Source organism: Atta colombica, unplaced genomic scaffold (assembly GCF_001594045.1).
Source record: "Atta colombica isolate Treedump-2 unplaced genomic scaffold, Acol1.0 scaffold233, whole genome shotgun sequence".
Taxonomy (NCBI): Eukaryota; Metazoa; Arthropoda; class Insecta; order Hymenoptera; family Formicidae; genus Atta; species Atta colombica.
Window position 1 is genome coordinate 305,605 of NW_017259331.1, and position 20,941 is coordinate 326,545.

At 33.3% G+C, this 20,941-nt stretch overlaps 2 protein-coding genes across 2 annotated transcripts in view; one reads left to right on the forward strand and one right to left on the reverse strand.

Moving 5' to 3' along the window:
• The window catches only part of LOC108688505 (protein AF-10), an 11,167-nt gene extending 1,973 nt beyond the window's left edge, over window positions 1–9,194 (reverse strand). The window contains exons 1-12 of the mRNA XM_018194801.1: window positions 8,665–9,194; window positions 8,368–8,447; window positions 7,915–8,079; window positions 7,375–7,572; window positions 6,292–6,975; window positions 4,579–4,904; window positions 1,532–1,981; window positions 1,276–1,459; window positions 931–1,132; window positions 521–673; window positions 172–433; window positions 1–107 (exon numbers count right to left, since the gene is read on the reverse strand). The exon at window positions 1–107 is cut by the window's left edge and continues 12 nt beyond it. Of these exons, the coding sequence (XP_018050290.1) occupies window positions 1–107; window positions 172–433; window positions 521–673; window positions 931–1,132; window positions 1,276–1,459; window positions 1,532–1,981; window positions 4,579–4,904; window positions 6,292–6,975; window positions 7,375–7,572; window positions 7,915–8,079; window positions 8,368–8,447; window positions 8,665–8,773 (2,920 nt within the window). The 5' untranslated portion in view covers window positions 8,774–9,194. The remainder of the gene's footprint in view (window positions 108–171; window positions 434–520; window positions 674–930; window positions 1,133–1,275; window positions 1,460–1,531; window positions 1,982–4,578; window positions 4,905–6,291; window positions 6,976–7,374; window positions 7,573–7,914; window positions 8,080–8,367; window positions 8,448–8,664) is intronic.
• A 6,374-nt stretch (window positions 9,195–15,568) lies between these two features.
• On the forward strand, window positions 15,569–19,380 carry LOC108688445. The gene is made up of 3 exons (XM_018194709.1): window positions 15,569–15,641; window positions 18,468–18,756; window positions 18,850–19,380. Exons 1-3 carry the CDS (start codon window positions 15,637–15,639, stop codon window positions 19,348–19,350), a joined length of 795 nt encoding a protein of 264 aa, XP_018050198.1. The 5' UTR covers window positions 15,569–15,636; the 3' UTR covers window positions 19,351–19,380.
• The last annotated feature ends 1,561 nt before the right edge of the window (window positions 19,381–20,941 follow it).

A 20,941-nucleotide genomic window follows, 5' to 3' on the forward strand; every position in this document is an offset into this window, starting at 1 on the left:
CTGGCGTAACAGATGAATTTCGTACCACGCCGGAAGTATTCGCTGGTGCTGGCGATACTATGTTGCTTGGTTGACCTTGAAGATATCCCGCTCCAGCCGGACTGTGCCTACATTGTAAAGAACAAATTTGAATACATTGATAACATGATGTTCTATAAGCAAATACGTTACCTCATTGATGGACTTGGTTGAGGTGCAACCAATGATCCTCGGTGATACTGAGCAAGAGAAGCAGCTGCAGGTGGGGAAGGATCCGGTGGCAAACCGTTCTCCAATGTCGTTGGATGATTACCGGAACTAGAATGAGGCATGTACGCGTTATTTACTCGCGGTTCACGGCTCACTCTAGGTACTGGTGCAGGAGCGCCAGGTGGCACTTCCGAGTGCGAGACATTAGGATGAGACGGATTCACCGTTGGATGTATATTATTCACTGAAAATAATAAAAAGATACATTATGCACGTTGTCTCTTCATGAATACGATACAAAATATATCATGAAATGGCTGATCTAACTAACCTGGATGTGAACTAGGTTGAGTTGTCAACGGAATAGCAAGTCTAGCATTCACAGCCAATAAGTGGTCTCTCCTTTGCAGGAGATTATTTACATGTTCTTCTAGCCTAAGATTCTCAGCTCTCAATTGATGTAGGCAGGAAAGCAGGGATGCAACTGCAACAGATTTCGATAACGTTGCTGATTTATATTTTCTATATATTATCTAAGTGGAAAACGCTTTCTATTAAAAGGCAAAAGCAATATCATCAGAAATAAGAATTTCAAATAAGACGAGTTTTACGACAAAAGTTTAATGTAAAGCGTGACATGCAGTCAATGAATGTTATCGCGAAAAACGAAAAAAAGCATGGCTTTTCCTTTTTATTAAACCCATGCAATTTTAAGCGCATTTTTCTCTTGCCTATACTCACTATCAAAATGTTGGGCTTGCTCCATTAAGAATTGACTTCCTTGCTCCCATTGTCTCTCCAAGAGCTGATCCAGTGTCTGTGGGATCGCTCCGCTACCCAAAGTTCCACTAGTAGTGGCTGTATTAAGACCCCCAGTGTTGCCACTCGTGGAAAAAACTGTAGAGAACGAAGTAGAAGGTGCACTCGCCTGGCCAGATCGTATCTGCTTAAAATGTAAAATATTTTTAACAATTCGTCTTAAACGATACAATTTAGAAGACTTAATTTGCTTTGTACCATATTATATTACAACAAGATTTATTGCTCGAATTCAATATGATGTCAAATTGACGTGTTTTTACGTACAGATGCTATTACTCGACTGTGCAGCTGCGGTCCAATCAAGTTTGTATTGGAGTTACTCGCCTCTGTAAAAATGGAATGAGCCTCGAGCTCCTGCGAAAGCGTGTCCGACATCTTTTGTGCCATAGTCGAAGTAGGATTCAACTGATTCCCTAGCATGTGCGGTGCACTAACTCCATTTTGAAATCTGAGAAAAGAAAAAGATATTCACATTATCCTCTCATCGATGTTTTCTCTTTAATTTTTTAGCAAATCTTACAATTTCACGTTATTCTCTTCCTTTATCGATATATTAGCAAGAGCAGTCGGTGTACTCGATGCAGACGGAATGGGAGTGGATGCGGCAGTTTTCCTCTTTCGTTTGCTCGTGGTACTACTCATGCTTTCTGATCCTGGACTGCTAGGAGGTGATTCCTTGACAGTGGGCCCCATAATGTTCACAGAACCTGGGCCACTGATGCTACTGAAGTGTCCGACAGTAGCTGATGCAGGGCCCTGAATAATTGACGGCACTGGGGTCACCGTGGCGGCAGGCGGAGGGGTCTGATGATTGTTCCTCGCGCCTCTCTTGGTTGTTGTCACAACGGCGGTGCTGGAGACGGAAGTTACGATTGATGAGACTGACGTTTGGGACTGCGGCAGTGATAATTGGTTGTTGGAGCCGCGCTTCGGTTTGCGAGGCTTCTCTTGCTTGTCCGATGACTGGGAACTGAAAGTTAACAAATGTATCGAAACTATTAGCATAATGGCTCACATCAAAACTCGAAACTCTTCTATCAAAATACAAAAATATTTATTATTTTACGTAACAACTAGCTAATAGCGTGACAAAAAAAAACCGTTAAAACCTTTAACGCACGGTCAGAAATTATCCCAAAATGGGAAACACAATTTTTAAACATTCTCGAACCACTTAACAAAAAGAAGATGAGGAACGAGATCGACGCACATAGAGGCGAATCGTCACGACGGAATGCCATTTACGATGTCACGTTACACCCTTTCGACGCTCGTTGCCCGTGAGGCGCCTTGCCGAGGAAAAAACAAACATAACCTCAATGCCTCCTGCTCGCCACAATCCGCGCGTCGAGTACGCGAATGGAGTCACGGAGGCCGCTCGACACCGGCGACGTTTTTTCTCTCGTTCTCTCTTCTTTTTTCCTTCCACTCCCGTCTTATCGAGATTACAACGTTACAATACGATAATATCGCACACAAACACGTCACAATATCGCAACAATTTCGCGATGCAATTACATATTATGCAGCGCGCGCGCGCGAGTTCGCTCGCCGAATGACCCCGAGTGAACCGCCGTGCTCAATACATAGACACAACATTGATGTAAACACACTCCATCTTCCGTCGCACTTGCGACTCGTTGAGCCCGTTTCCACTTGCGATACGAACGCGCGGCACGCAGCTGTGTTTTGATGATCGTCTTTCACTCGACAGGACTATTCGAGTATTCAGTCGGGCAAGCATTCCATAGGCGAATTCCGTCCGATTCTAACGTGAGAAGAGGTTAGAACTTTGCCACCTTGTTTACTAATCACGCCCGCCATTTTGAACACACGCGGCGCGTGACATACTCCTAGGACCCCAGGGAGCCGCATGTGCTTTTCCTTCCTGACTTCTGAACTGGATTCATTTGAAAACTCGGAAGTACCCTCGCACAGTCACTGCACAAATTCTCACTAAATAAATTCAATGTTCATAATTTCGATTGCAATAATAAAGACAGAAAAAAATAGAACAAAAATGAAGAAAAGAGACATATTTATTTAATTTTTCTTATTCACATTGTAACTTAACTAAACTTCAATTAAATATAAAATGTTCTTCGTTGTGACTTCTTACCCTGTGGCAGAATTTTACACAATAAACATAATTGCGTTGTTAATACAATTATGAGAGAGTTATAATTACAATAAATTGTTGGTTTAATCTACTTTTTCTAATCAGTTCTTACACCTTGTTTGAACTATGTTCAGGAATACATACCAAATGCCTCCAAGTATCATTCCATTCTTGTTATTTATGTTAAACAAAGCAACATGTTAAATTGATACCTAAAGTAATTCCGTGTGTATTCTCACATGCAGTCCTGCATTCTTTTGATATTTTCTTTTCTACTAAACTTCTTGCATTACTTTTTAAATTATTTGAAGTGAAATTTCACTCTAAAGAGTAAAAATTGAGTCTATCTTGAAAAAAAATGACTCAATTTTCAACTTTTAAGAGATTGCTTTAGAGTAAGATTCATTCTCTATGAGATTTAATTTTAATCTCAATTCAAATTAACTCCTCTCTTTAAAAATTTAGTTTTAAAAATTAGAAAAAGATAAAGAATAAGTTAAACTGAGATTGAAGTTAATCTACTATTGATAGCTTAAATAAAAACGGGCGAGTATTAGAATCTTTTTTCTTTTTCTCTTCACGTTAGGATATGTTCCCACTTGACTGCCACCCAAGTATCATTTCATCTTTATTGTTTATCGAATATTAGAAAATAACATCTAAACATTTGGATAAGAACTTGAACTCGTTTCTGGGAAGGTACTCAAAAACATTACCTGAATGCCTCCTAGTTATTTTATCCTTGATAAACAACAAGAATAAAATATTCGGAGGCATTCAGGTAATGTTTCTGAATGCAACCTTGAGCATCAATCATATAACTTTTTCTCTAGAAAATGTAAAAGATGAAAATTTTTATGTATGTACATATAAACATGTATAAAAAATTTTCACTTTTTAGCTATGTTCCAAAAATGATTGCCAGTTAAAAATCTATAATGCACGTAATATAAACTGTAGCATTTTTCTGATAGTAAATTTTGGAACATAGTCCATGTTTTCGCTCTAAGGAAAAAAGTTACATGATTGACCTCCTAAAGACAAAGCCTATTACATTTGTCATCTAACAAGTATGTGATTATTGATTGCAGGACAGAGAAGTTCTCGCATCTCTCTATCCTACGGCCAATCAACAAGCTTGAGAAATGTATCGTATTCTTTAAATTTTTTGGAAAATAAACGGGACAATAAATACAACTAAAAAGAACAGATCATGTTTGCTATATTTTTTTAAAAGAATCTCCAATGACGAGTGAAAATTTTCTTATTAAATCTTAATCTCATAACTATTACTCCGTTTTCTGTTCCTGCACTAGATTGCACTGGAACTCTCTCGTTTTTAATAAATATCAACAACATATACCTTCCTCACTTTAAGTTCCAAAGGTGTACACTAGTTCAATCACAAAACAACAGTTTTATAATAAAGATTTACCGATTAAACTTACCGAGCTCGTTTTATCGGTATATTCTCTGTGAACCTCTCGCTTGGCATCGTGCTTGATCGTGGTTCAATATTGGCGGCTGTGGTTATTATACTCTGCTGCACCTGTTGGTACATCGTTGGCGCGCTCGTTACCACGCTTTGAACCGCACTGGCGAGCGAAGTGGCAATCAACGGCACGGACACGACGATGCTGTTAGATGTAGTCGTCGGCGACTGGGTGACGATCGAGGACTGGGATTGCGTTACCGCCATTATCACAGGCATGGTGGTTGCTTCCGTGGCTACCGGCGTGCTCGATGTCGACTGAATCGGACTTTCGACTTTCATCTACAATCGAAGACAGAATGGCATGACACCGGAGAGCACTCAAGTGGAAATCCAAACACGACCTTTTGGACATAACAATGACTAGTTCATTGTTATGTCTAAAGAAATATAGAGATAAAATAAATAGCATGAGAAACAATAGATCTATTCTTTTTAGCTTAACTTCTTGCACAGTTCATCTCTTTCCTTTTTTTTTCTTTTTAGTTGGAGACAAAGAAAGAGGAAACACATTTAACTGTGCAAAAAGTTTGGCTTGGACAATTTTTTTTTACGCTGTTTATTTTAAATAAGAATATGTCATATTCAATTAAAAAGAAGTCTGTTTTTTTTTATTCCTACACTGCACTAGAACTTTTTTTCTTTGTCAAATATCAAATATATTTCTTTTACATTAAGTTTCAAAAATATACATACTAGTTCAATCACAGAAAACTTATAATTGTAAGCGTATAATTCTAGCATTATCTCATAAAAACTTCACTTTTCTTAATATTTTGTTTTATCTACATTTATCTAATCAGCCCTATATTATTAATTGGCCTCTTACAAACCTTTTCATAATACTATTATATATCTTTGACAGTCAGTTTTGATAATTAAAGCGACTTTAAAATTACTTTTGTCCGAATTATAGATTTCTAGAGAGAATTTTTCTAATAAGATTTGCTTATATATCAAACTTTGTTAATCCATGAATGTAATTGATACAATTTGTTCAGAGATACAGTTCCTTCCTAAGCAGCAAGACCAACTACTTGTGATTATGTAAAAAAGTTCATTTATTACAAAATATAATATAATTTCGACCTGAATTGAATAAATAATTAAGTTACTCATTTATACTTATGTATGTAAAGTCATTCTGTAGATGAATGTTTTAAATATTTCATTTTTCACAATGTTTGCTTTCAGTCTTCATAATTTTTCATAATGCTTGAAATTTTATTCAAATAAATAAATATAGAAGTAAATGTTTTTCTAATTTATAAAAAATTGTTAAATCAAAAGATCTTACAACAATATAAGTAAATATCACGAATATTTCGAATTATTATTAGATTTATATCGATTTATTATTATATCGATTTATCATTATATAATATTTATAAAAGTTACAATTAATGTCTATAGAAAATAAAAAATTCACGGCATAATACAAAATATTATATTCGCGCTTTTTTTACATATTTTAGATAATTAGTTCAATATTTAATTAATTATTTGCACCAGTTTATTACGAATTATAACAAAATTCCTTGAATTTGACATATCGTGAGACTAATTATAAAGAATTCTTTCCAAATTCAATTAAAGTTTTCACATTCAAGAATGGGTGCTAAATTAGTTTAATACAATAATGATACAATAATAAACAAAAGATCTTTACCTTTTTCGATTTTTCTGGTTCCGTCATTATGCTTAAGCTAGTGGCTTCAGTGATTGTTGGCTGCACGTTGTTACTCGGAACGGTCTGTTGCACTACGGAGCTGACTGCCATCACCACCGATCCACTGGCTTCCGAGCTGGCCGATTGATTCGAATTGTCATTTCCTACAGTCGGTGTACGTGCCCCGGTCTTCCTCTTCTTGGTGGTGTGACTCGACGCTTTGTTGGAGGTCGATGAGTTGGATTTTCCCTGACCTCCAACAGTCTTGTGCGCCGCGTTAGAATTACCAACGTTCATCTTTATCGCGGAAGTGGTCGCTGTCGTAGTAACGGTGGTGATCGTGCCGCTATTGCCATCGTGTCCGAACACGCTCTCCGACTGTGTAACCACGGTCTCGACAAAATTGGAGGTCGTGAATTTGCTGGAACTTGTGCTGGAATTATCTTTGGGCGTATTGCGACCGCTACTACCACTCTTATCGTCCGCGACTCCGTTTATTTCTAAACTGGGACTAGCATTGGATTTACTTTTAGAATTCGCGCTAGACTTGGAACTCGAGCTTTTCCGCTTGCCGCTCGATTTTATTGGTGTCTCCGCTTCTTTTTCCGGTGACGAGTCCGACGAACCGTTGTCAACGGATATCGGCTTGTACGGCGGTATCGTCTTCACATTACCGCCCTTTTTCTGCAAATTGCAGATCACATTAAATAGGAAGCTTTCATACTCAGAATGGTATTCATAATCCGTTCTTATTTCAAGACTGTCTTAAATAATGTCATAGGCTGGTATTCATAGTTAGTTCTTATTTTAAGTAATGTCTTAAGTAATGTCTTAAGTTGCTAATGCGGCTGATTGGTTCGTGACATCTTAAGACTGAACTTAAGGTCTTGAATATAAGAATTGTCTATGAATACCGGCTTTAATGACTGTGGTTCTCCGATTGGTTCGTAACACCTCAGGATAGAACTTACGATGATCTTAAATAAAAACTGAAAATGAATACTGGCTTCAGTGTTAATTAATATCTAAGTAATATCTATTAATTAACATTCGATAATTAATATTCAATACTGAATTATTCACCAATTTCGAATAATGATGCTGGCAGTAGCCACAATATTTGACATTGTCAAGATAATTGCCAGCTTCCTCGCAGAGCAAGCCCAGAGCCTGTGCACAGGTGACATGAAATTGCTGCCTGCAGCCTGTCTTGTTACACTGCATGCAAGCTCCCACATTTGCTCTACTACCTTTGCCTTGTTCCTCACAGATGTAACATGTCTAAAATCATTCAATTTTTATGTTATGAGACACAAAATAAAACTTATAACATTATTAAACATAGAGTGCTTTTCCATTTGATGACACAAGTTAACACAAGCATCGTTCTATCCTGTTGACATTCAGAGAGTGATAAAGATAGAATGATATTTGTGTTGACTTGTGTCATCAAATGGAAAGCACCCATAGTTATCAATTTGTTTCATCGCCACTGTAATGTATCAGACTAGAGATTGAATTTGAAATCCAATCAAATTTTTAAACTCGATTTTTTTTTGGTTTTCAGCTTCTGATTAAATTCTCACTCATCTAATCTGATACACATTTAATAGTAAGGTTCACCTTGCTAAATCTTTCTGAAGGAATAAGCTCCAATATAATTGGTTCCATCGTAGTCACGTTACCGAATCGGACTTCAGGAATATAGAGAGCACACACGACATGCGCCCATCCTGCCTGATTTGTTCTCTTAAGAGCTCCATCCCGACTTGGGCATAACTCACATCGCTATTGAAATAATGATATACATCAATAAAAACATTACTATCTTATCATAATAAATAAAGAAACAGATATCGAATATTTGTGCTTGTTTTTATCAATTTAATTTAATTTTAATTTTAATCTAACACTTCATTTTTTTTTAGTTTCAAGAATTAGAAAAAGATAAAGAATAAATTGAAGTGAGATTGAAGTTAATTTACATCGATAAAAACGTACATCTGTCAATCTATATCACTAAGCTATAAATACTAAGATAAGGATTCTCAAGTGCAAAAAAACAATTCTCCGTACCACTCGAGCACTGCGTTCTTGTGACTCGCATTTCCTGCAATACCATGGTCCAATTGGTACAGTAACGATGCCATAGCATGCTGCAAAACAATAACATTCATTATTCTTCAATCAACAGAGAAAAGTCAAATTATTTTGGATATATTCCACTTGACGCTCACAACGCTTATAGAAACATTTCATCCTTGTTTATTAAATGTTAAACAAGCATCAGTAATGCTCGTAATAATAAGTAAAGCTTCGTAAATGTCAAATGAAACGAGCATTCTTTGTGACATATTTATGATAGATAAATACCTTGATGCACAGCAACAGTGCAGCCCTGTCCATCGCAATATACCAGTGGATTCTCTGTCCAACCCCTCTCGTCAGAACACACACAGCACCCTCCGAGCATCTCCTTCATGCTGTGCCCCAAGCAATTCGGAAGACGAGACTAGCATGAGGAGCTAGGCGACGGACCGCGGGCATCGGCTACGTGGTGCGAAGAGGTTCGTATCGCGCGTGTCGCACGATCGCATTCTGGTGACGACGCGGCGTCCTCCGCGACGATCAAGAGGCTCTCGTCAGCCGCTTCTCCTCTCTCGATTCTCTTTCTCTCGGTGGGGTCTCGCCACCGCCGCGTGTCCTCGGCACCCCCGGCACGACTCCGCGGGCTACACGCGACGCGGCACGCGGTGCGGCACGTGTGTCGTGTAAACGAGAACGAGAAGAATAGAGCAAAGAGCTTTACTCCTCGCGAGCGTGAGGATAAACGAAGCACGCTGGACGCGAGCGGATGAAGCGTGCGTGCGTGCACACGCGCGCGCGCGCGCGCGTTTTTCGTACACAAGAGGCACGCGGGAAACGGCGCCGTCGGCTGAGCAAACGTCGCGGATGATCTACACGCCGACCAGGTCACGCGAACACACGTGCGGATGTAGGCGGCCCCACGCTCGGAACGTGTTCGGACGGCTCGTGTTATTTACGACGGCGCTCTATTTGTTTCCTTGGTCGGCCATCTTATTTTTGCTCGTCGCGCGCGAGCTGCGCATGCGCACGCCCGCCGCGACTGCAAGGCGCATTCATATTTTTGCGATTGAATGTCTATTTCTATCAATGTTGATTAGCTGTAATCTCGATTTATCTCGGTTCTTTTATCTTTTCCTAGTTTTGAATATTAGAATAAGATAAAGCATAAATTAAACCGAGTTAAAGTTCATTTAGTAGTAGAAATAGACATTTAAACATATCTCGTGTTCTTTCCAGAGCATTTGATTGGCCACAAAACGAATCCCACGTGCCTGTCAAATGCCGCCAAATACAATGCGTAATTAAGTCTCAAACGATCTATAATTTGTCAGATTTTCTGAAGTTTAATTAGAATTTTATCATGTAATTTAATATATTGTGATGTGATTGCCTTTTAGTCGTGTTTGTTTAATATAACCAAAAATATTTTTACTTTTCTAAATATTTAATAAATATTATCAAATATATTAATAGCTCTATTCGCATTGCTTGCACTTTTTGCATTTATAATCTTCGATTTCTTTCTCAACTATTTAGTAATAATTATTAAATATTTAGAAAAGTAAATATAATTACTTTTTGTTATAATTTATTTTTCTAAATATTTAGTAAGTATTATCAAATATATTAATAGATCTGTTGCTTGCTTTTTGCATTTAGAATCTTTGATTTCTTTCTCTCATTTAGTAATAATTATTAAATATTAGGTGTGGGAAAAAGTTCGTGGCGTTTTTTCCATTAGATGGCATTAAAAAAACGCCTTTTTCCCACACCTAATATTTAGAAAAGCAGGTACAATTATTTTTTGTTATGTATTGATCGAACATTTAGAGGCCTATTTTATACTCTTAATGACTGTATCATTGTACTCTGAAAATCGAAAAACAATAATGGTCTCTGAATTTTCATTCATTCTTAACAATAATGAGACATTAGATTGATATCTGAAAATATAACTAAGTAAGCGAAATGATTTTGTGATTTGAGTTAAGGACACGTTTACTCCTTGAATGGAAAAGCAAAAAGCTGAAAACAGTAGTCAATCAAAACTTGCGCTGGTAGTCGACAATGGGTGCTTTCCAATTGCAATATCCCTAGATACTTTCGTGCACACGTTGTGTTCTACTATCATCAATTGTTCGTTGTCATCGACACTACATATCTATACTCAATCGAGAGCTGTGTAAGCTTATGTTTTATAGTGACAATTACATGTTACTAACCGCAGCGGTTATAAATGAGGTTGAAGGGCGTTAAATAATCGGGACTTTTACTTTTTTTTTGTTTAATACAAGAAAAGTTACATTTAATCTAACTCTATTCAAAACAAATCTCAACCGTGCACAGCGTACACATTCTGTTCCAATTGAATCATGTACAATGCTACACTTTGTGTATTCCTGTGTATGTTTGTTAAGATGTGTTAAGCAATTGGAAAGCACTCATTTTCAGCTTTTTGTACTTCCTACTGACGCGAGTTCTGATTGGCTACTGTTTTTTCGCTTTCCGCCCAGGTGTGAATGCGTCCTAAAGCTTTGTATATAGGTATACAATAATATTTCAGGATAAATTTACATATATACGTATTTAGTTCTGCAAATCATGCGTCGATTAAATTTTCGGTTTTAAAACAACCCGGTTAACAAGTGATTTTTTACAATAAATTTTATAGTATCACATATAATCAGCAACTAAAAAATTGCAATACTTTCTTTACGATGGATTTCAAAATATAGCTCATCGAGCGATTGGTTCTAATATATTTATGGATTCATAAGCAGGCTGCATTATTTCGAAATCTATTTAAAAAAAAATGTTGCAATCTTTTTTAGTTACTAACTGCACATGACATTACTTTTGTCAAATTTAGGATTACCGTGCATAAACATAGCATAACACTGTTGGTCCAATGATCATTCGACAAAAAGAAAAAAGCTATATTGATTTGCATAAGATGTTCATTGGTCCAAGTCTTATACTATGCTTATGTCATTTTGTACGTGATAGCCCTTAAAGATTGGTATTGATAAAATTGTGTCAATATAGCTCTGTAATTAATCATTCTGACGTTTCTAAGATGATATAAGCTAATCATAGAGCCATATTAGTATCTTAAAATATTTATCTTTAAAATCTTGAAGTAAAGAATGTGAAAGCGAACCTTCTTCTTCTTAAAATTAATGGCTCCCTTCTCCCGAAATAATAAACGGAGGTCGATACGACCAGATCCTTATGAGAGATACAAAAACTAAGTGATGCAATGCCCACGAAAATGGCGAAGCCCGGACACCTCTATGCCGCGTCCAAAAAGGACAAAACGGAACGATTATGTATGTTTCAATACTCAGTCAAGTTGGCAATACTTTCAAAAATATATATAATTGTAGCATCCGAGTCGAGATGCGTCCGCCGCGGACGAGTGATTCTTCTGAACTGTACGCGGATGCGGGCCGAACAGATGAAAATTAATTAGAAATTATATAAAAACAATACAGAAATATAAAAATCTATCAAACATTTCAGATAAATAATCTGAAATTTACAAAAACATAAATGTCCGTAGTTCATAGTCAGACCTTGTATTTAAGGCTTCCTTAAATTTATCTTTAGATACTCAGCAGCCAATGAAATAATTCGCAGAGTATCTAGAGATAAATTTAAGGAAGCTTTAAATATAAGGTCTAACTGAATACGAGTATTAATCAGGTAGAGTTTTTTCCTATCTAATTCTGTCAAACTTTTTAAGCATGGAACCAAAGATTGAAGATCAAATATAAATATAAATAATTATTTGCGTATCTTATTTTTCAAATATAAATATATATTTTATCTGTTTTAAAATCTCATTATTCATCAAGCGTTTGAACTGTTAACATCATTTATAATAGACATATCTCATATAATTATATATGTTTATGAATATTTATACATATTTATACTCATATATGTTTATACATATTTATATATATTCATGCATGAAAATTTTTTTATCGGATTGATTAGAGATATTTATTTTATTTAAGTAGAGCACTTAAAATGTTTGGCTGCTAATTGGTGGAAAAGTATAAGGCAAATATAAATAGAAAGAAATTCAATGTGTTTTATCTCTCCAAGACCTGTGACTAAGAAAAAAATAATTTATCAAGTAATGATAAAGTAATTGATAAATCAATATCACTAATAGAGTCGTCCAATTCAAATTCACTGTTAAAATTAAATCTAAAATAAAGAATGTACATTTCGCTATTTCGTTCGCGAAACTTTAAATAAATATTTTTGGCTTATGTATATGACTACCTATGACTAAAATAAACACTTCCGTTAAGGCACAATTTTCAAAATAAATATTTTCCGCTTATGCTGACTCTCAATAGATTAAAATTGCATATTTCCGGTGTGTCATACGATATTTTCGCGGACGACAATCAAATTTGCCAATCAGATTCAACCTTGAATAATTATTATTATAACATATCAATATATTATACATACGATAGGAAAATTTCTTCCATGTTATATTTACAAGCATGCTAGAATATTACATGCGAATGCAAAATGCAGAACACTCCCAGCAAGCAAGAAACTTGGAAAATTCCAGCAACATTGCAGCAACGATTGCTTGAATATGAAATTTTCTTGTCGTATTTATAATTATGTTAATAATAACAAGTATATTATTATATACTAGAAATCAAGGCAAGAAACGCGTACTTATAACGTCATTAGCGTTATAAATTACTTTTTTCAGTAATGAAAGGACGTCACATTTATTTTTGAGGTTCATGGTAAAAAAATTTTTATCTTCTAGACGTGTTTCTGTTGAACAAGATTCCATGTCTAACAACAAGTCGGAAAATATAGAAACAACTCCTTGGTTTTTAATTCCTTACATAAATATCACGACAGATAAATTTCTAACAATTTGTAAAAATGAAAACTTAAAACCAGTATTTTACAATAATAACAAATTCAATAGCTTTATTAAAGAGGATATCCAGAAGGAATTCTCTCAAAAAATCAGAATAAAAATATAATATACAAAATAACATGCAAAATAACATGCAAAGATTGTAACGTTTTACATAGGGCAAACTGATAAAAAATTGAACTCTAGAATTACTGAACACCATCACATCAATTGGAATACCAATTCACAATCTGTTATTACGAATCATAGAGTTGAATTGAATCATGAGTTTGATTGGAGAATGTTCAAATTCTAGGATCATGAGAGATCTTTAAATAAACGATTAATTTCTGAAAAAGCGCACATTCTCATGCAAAAAAATGGTTTAAATTTACGGTCTGACACTGAAGGATTATGTCATGCTTATACGACGATGCTAAATGAATTGATCAATTAAATCATTTCGTAAAGAATGTATTTTCACGTATACATCTTCTTGTATACATCTAATTTATGACTTTATGATTATATCAGAAATATTGTAATGTTAGATATGACTTAATTGTTTTGTTTTTCGATGTGTCCTTTTATAAGTTGTTCGTTTTTGACTATCTTTTGACTACTCGGAGAGGAAGGTTTATAAATCGTTAATATGTAAAACTGAGATAATTGTTTCAATAATTTATTAATATAAACTTCCAAAGCTTCATGGACATGTTGAACTTCTGGTTTGAGATGAGTTGCTGGGATATAATTTTTTTCTTATTGATTCAATTTTAATTTTATATATGTCAAATCAGGATTCACTTCAATTGGGAACTTGTTAGTGATTCACATTTGACGGAAAGTTCAATGAATTAGGATTTGAAATATGTATTGCTGAAGAGGACTCCAAAGAGAGCCGAAATTTCTCCGTTTTCTCATTTTTACATTCAGATTAAAATAGTGTGCACTGAATGCGCACAAGTTTTGACAAAACATGCTATAATATTCTATTAGTAAAAGAAAAAAGTAACGAAAAAATAATGACTCATTATATTTTGAGTAATGGTAACGAGTTATTTTTTAGGAAAAAGAACAAGTTATTTTTACGAGGTAAAAATACCTTGCTAGAAATACAATTTAAGTATTATAAGTTAAGTATTATAAGTTATATATAATTTAGGTGCATTCAAAACGACAACGCTCGATCTTTCATTTGATATATTAGATCCTGAAATACAGATTAATCATGAAAAAACTCACTGAGCGCTCAATGAGCGGTTGTTATTCTGAATACTTCCATTATATAAGTGTAATTTAATAGTGAAAAAAATTAGTGATGGCTGTTATTAATTTTTTCCACGATTAACACACATTCTAGAATTTTCTAATATGTTTCTTATTTACTGAGTATAATAATTATTATGTATCCAGTAAGCAATAAATTTAATAGGACATTTTAGTAATATTGCAATATCGTTGTAATCTTATTACTAGACTTTAATTAGATTCAAGGACAAAACTCGTGTTTTGAGATTATACATTACACGTATATTTATCAAAGGTCAATGACTACGAAATGGAATAATCGGAAGCGCGATAGCAAAAGGCAATTGCATAAACATACGCGGATTAAAAGACAACGATAGCGAACATGTGAAGGAAAATGCAGCCTTTCAAAGAGTGAATATATATATTTATTGCATTGCGCTGTGTTCACTGTACGCCGTCGAAGTATATATATATATATATATACGTCTATTATACAATATTATCAGGATCGTACTTATCAGCAAGTACACGGAAGATCCGTTTATACATTGCGGAAAAACTTTCCTAAATCTGAGTAATATTTTCTTCAATAGTACTAACAATAAGTAAACATTTCCTTATTGTAAATAAATATTTATTAAACATAATATTTATAAACATATATTATTTAATTTAATATTATTTTCTTTTTTTGAATAAATATGTATTTATTTACAGTAAAAAAAAAAATTTATATTTAGTATCATTTATGAAAATATTATTTAAATTTAGGAATTTTTTTTTCATGATGGATGTGCGAGACACTAATAATCAAAGAAATAAATCAGTTATTCTGAAGTACGTTAAATTTCTTGCTGTTTGTTATTATCTAAGGATAAATATCTCCAATAAATATTTCTGTATGTATTTATTAAATATCTAAACTTGTTTCGTATCATATTTACACTCTAAGTGTCACACTTGAAACTAAGTACAGCTCTGAAGCCAAGTCATTTATCTATCATTAAGTATGCTCCATGCATACGAGTACGTTTATACGTAAAACTTCAGTACATCACAAACAGAGAAGAAGGCATTGTGTTAATCTCCTTATCAAAATGAGGTAATGTTTCTTTACGATTTAGCCATGTTGACAATTAGTGTGCTAAAAAATCAAAGTTTATTTCAATTTAAATAAATTTAAAAATTAGATTAAGAGCACCGATAAGAATATATACTTATAATTTTCTAATTACAATCGCGCAGTAAATACGAACTAACAGTAATATAACATCAATGTTATAATTTTACATTAAATAATGTTACGTACAATACGTGTTTCGTTACATTTATATTGTCGAGTGTAATTATAACAATAATGTCATGTTATCTGACTGACATGTTATTGTCAGTTGGTATTCTGTCTACATTTGTTCACAGAAAAAATGTTTGATTGAATTAACTAGAATTCTGGTGGAACAATCCATAATTCTAGTTAAATCTACAAGATTTTTGTAAGATCTATTAACATTCTAGTTGAAATCAACATTCAGTAGATTTAATCAGAAATCTAGTAGACTAACCAGAATTCTGGATCGTTCATTTTTATCAGAGTTCCAATTAATTCAACCTAATCAAACATTTTTTTTCGTAGATATTCTATCTACTTTTCTGAATACTTTATATATATATATATAGATTCTGCAACAATGCATAAAAATTCTAAAAGTTCAATTTTTCGATTAAAGGAAAGTGTTTATGTAAGACTAGTATAAACAGGGAATTAAAAATGAAACTTACAAGTAACTAGTTACTTGTAATAAAGTTATAAGTTACTTTTTTGGTAACTTTACTAGTAACTCCGTTACTTTTTTTTAGTTAATTGTAATAGTATTGTAGTTAAATTTTTTTTGTAATGATAACAAATTTTATAGTTATTTTTGTCGTTACTTTACACACGATTGGGCATAATTCGATTGAACATTACTATTTATAGTGCTGGAGACTTGAAAACTCCTATCAACTCTCTTGAGACATCCATCCGCTATGATAGTGATTATCGATTTTAAAAAAGTAACGGAAAAATAATGAATAGTTACTTTTTTAAGTAAAAGTAACTGTAACGAGGTACTTTTAAAAATCGGTAACTAATGGTAATTTGCTTTGGTAATTTACTTTTTCTCGGTAACAATTGTAATTTGTTACTTTTAAAAACTTTTCATTCCTTGAGTATAAGATAAATTATCATTGCATTTATTCATGAATTATTGACTTTTTCTGATAAATATTGTTCGCACTGTATCGTAATAAGATCGTATTCTTTTATCGTATTTTTCGAAAATAAAGATAATACTCTTGAGAGAAGTTACAATACTTTTTATTATATATACTGTTTTCAAAATATAATAATAAATATGATTTGAAATATATATTTATTTATATAAACAGTTTAGAGTATATATAAGGAATATGTATAGGATATCTGAGATCCGTGAATCAAAATAAATAAATCAAAATATCAGCAAAAAAGTTTTTGAAAAATTAAGTAAAGTTATACATACATTTTTATTTCAAACAGTAGTTTTTGAGATATAAGAGTTTAAATATAGCCAATTATAAATTATATTTAGGCAGTCATGTGTAATGCGTAAGTAGTTTAACGTCCACTTCAGCGGATAAATGTACGTCTAAATATAGTCCGTAATTGACCACGTTTAAATTCTTATATCTCTTGAAAACTATTGCTTCAAATAAAAATGTACAATTTTATTTTACTTTATTTTGTATACACACGTTATCGAGATTTTTTTTACTCAACAATTTCACAATAAATAATGCGTGATAAATAGTTTGCTGAATAAATGATGGCATTTCATAATTGAAAAACTTAATTTTTCCAAAAAAGTGTGATTAACCGTTTGCAATTTGGGGTGCAAAGGCACAATCAATTTTTTGACTGTAAATTCTGATAAATAAATTAAAAAGTAAATAAGATACAATTCAACTTTTATAACTCGGAGAAATTAATTGTTCTATTGTTACATTTCCTATTTATCTATTATTATGTCTGTTATTATAAATAAATTCTTTAATAAATATTGTCTGTTATTAAAATTAAAATAAATTCTCTAAATATTTCCTCATGCACTTGTTAAATATCCATACTCCTCCATATTAAGAAATAAGAAGTTTTCTTACTTTTCTATTTTATTTGACTTTATTAAAATATTTCTTCTGATTGTTTTTTAATTGATTGACTAGCTTTTTTTACAATATATGATTGACAAGAATTGTATATTATTTTTATTGAATTTAACAGGATTCTTGCTTCGAACCGATGAATTTGTTAGTTTCCTTTTAACTATTAACGTATTATTATTTAATTTATTTATATCTTTTATAATTAGTATATGACGGTCTTTTATTACACTTTTCCGTTGCATTAATTTATTATTAAAATATTAAGTGCGATCTTTATAATAGAATATATATTTTGATCTTTTTTTATCTTTTAGATATCTTTTATCTTTTTTAATGTCTAATTCGAAGTATGATAGCTGATAGTTGATAGTTATAGTTGTTATGTTCATCACTTCGCGAGATCATAAATGTACTTGATAGTTTATAATTTTTGAAATTTCCGTTTAAAACAGATTAAAACTAAGATAAGCTGTTGTAAAATTTTAAATAATTTAATGATTGTGAGTAAATGTGACTTATTAAAACTTTAATTTGATGCGCACTTTTTATATTGCACCAACTTCCATAGCCTTCCCTTGTTTGAAGTAATTGAAGTTCTTTTTGTTCATATTATTAGGTATGGGAAAAAGTTCGTAGCGTTTTTCCCGTTAGATAGCATTAAAAAAACACCACGAACTTTTTCCCATACCTAATATTTCATTTTGGACTTCTTCGAAATAATCGTAACAAAATTATGCTTGTTTTTCAGCAACAGGCACAAAAATATGTCCTACTATCGGCCTTGGGGCTCTATGGAGAACGGTCAGATAGAATTCGAGTCTTTGTCGGACGATACCTTGGAGGGTGCTCTCAATGTGATAAGAAAGAGCTTCTTTCTTTACGAAAAAATATGCATAGCTGTGGAACTGAATTCCGAACCAGGAGCATCCAAGGAACTCGAGGAGCTCTGTTTGTACACGGCTAAGGACGGCGTGAGTATGGTGGCCATCGACGTCACCACTAACGAAGTTGTTGGAGTCGCGTTCAATAAAATTCAAGTGAGTGAACAATTTTCCAGTACAACACTTTGTATTGATCTCTAATAAGTTGTCAAATTTAAAATTTTTTTATGGCTACTTTCAATTTATCAGATGTCCTCCAATAGTTCAGAGAAAAGCTTCTTCGAATGCTTTAGTGAAAATTGCCGATACAAATCATCGAAGGCTCTGGTGGACTTCATGATAAACGTAGATTCGCGAATAAATCTTTTCAAGCATTATTACGTCAACTGTATTCTCGAGATCATGTTTCTAGCGACTCTGCCCAATTACGGGAAACGACGAATAGGTGAAATGTTGGTCACTTCTTCATTGGAGCTTGGAAAAGAGCTGAAACGTGGCAAAAACGTGAGAATACCTATCACGATACAAGGCAGCAACAAAGTGATGAATGCCGACGCAGTGCCGACCTTGGCCTCCGCTATTATGACGTCCAATTATTCCTATCAAATTGCGATGAAATTGCATTTCGATCAGCTTTTGGAAGTTCCGTACGATGAGTACGAGTACAATGGAAAGAAATATAGCGAAAGAATAAATAGTCAGGAACACCGACGGTGTGTCTTGGTAGCTAAGAGGCTCTCCTCGATATAGACAATAATCGCGCCAGTAGTTATGGTTAGAAAATCCACATTACAAAGTTTAGATTTAGGAGTAATGTGCAATAAATGATCTCTCAATAAGTAAATTAAATTTTGTCCCAAAAATCAAGATAATGCATATTAAGATTATTTATTGATCACCCAAATAATTTAGAAATAATAATAAATAGATATTATAATATAATAGACACAAATATATATGAATACTTCAATCTTACTCAATAGCATCACTATAATATAATATGCGCGAGAAAGCCTGTTGATCGAATGAACGACATTTTATAACTAAGAAATTTAATTTTTCGAGAAAAGTTAATAATCGCAATTTTTAAAGAAATAGTTCGACAAGTTTTAATGCAAAAAGATATTATAAAAGTTTTCTAAAAGTATTTTTCTTTTGAAACGAATTGCAGGTAATCTGAAGAAGAAAAATAGACGATTATATAGTTGGAGTTAAAAATATCAATTGTAGCTGTACAAAATTGCTCATCAATTCGCGAGATCAATTTATTTGTATAATAATCTTAAAAAATTCTGTTTTGAGCTTTGCTTTGCTTTTCAGTATAATTACGACAGAATTATTCAAAGTTTGTAAGATCTGGATTTTATTTCTGAACTGTATTTTTAATTTTTTCTTATTTTCACGATAATATCTTTTTAAAGTAAAAGTTTTAAAATAAAAAAAAATATGAGTACTATTGGATCGAAAGATTTGAAGATATTTTTATAAGAAATTTTCAAGAAAAAAGTAATTTTGTCTGATAATTGATTTGCTAATATTATATTATGTTTTAAAAAGAGAAGTTACAAAAAATGAAATTTTACATATATATATAAAATATTATTTGTTATATATCGAAATATGTTGCTTTTTATCAATGTTACATGGGCTGAAAAGTTCCGGGATTTTTCAATACGTGACGTCACTAGAAAATGAACATGATTCATTTCGAGAGGTTCATCTGTCACTAGTTTATGTATGAAGTTTCATGACATTTCGTTCATTCGTTTACAAGCTACAGTCGTTTAAGTGGCGCTACTTTCGCCTTCGTTCTGTACCATCACGATAACGCACCGTTACACATATCCTTGAAAGCGATGGCCAAATTGGATCAATTACGATTCGAATTGGTTGCTCACCCACCATATTCTTCAGACTTGATCCCCAACGACTATTATCTGTTCCCAAATCTCAAGCGGTGGCTCCAGGGAAAGAGATTCACATCGAATGAGGAAGTCATCGCGGAAATCGAGGCGTATTTCGAAGGCTTGGATGTTTCGAACTACAAAAAGGGCATCGAAATGTTGGAAAATCGCTATATCAAGTGTATCGCTCTCAAAGGCAACTATGTTGAGGAATAAATATAACTTTGTTCAAAAAACGCTTTTCATTAAAAATCCCGGGACTTTTCAGCCCATGTAGTACAATTGCATCACAGCGGAAAAATAAATGGATGTGTTCTTAAAATAGTAATATTTTTGTATAGAATTAGGATAAAATGCTTAATAGACTCTTACGACATAGAAGAAACGTTTATGATATAGGAACTAAGAAACTGTTATGACATAGAGAAACGTAATCA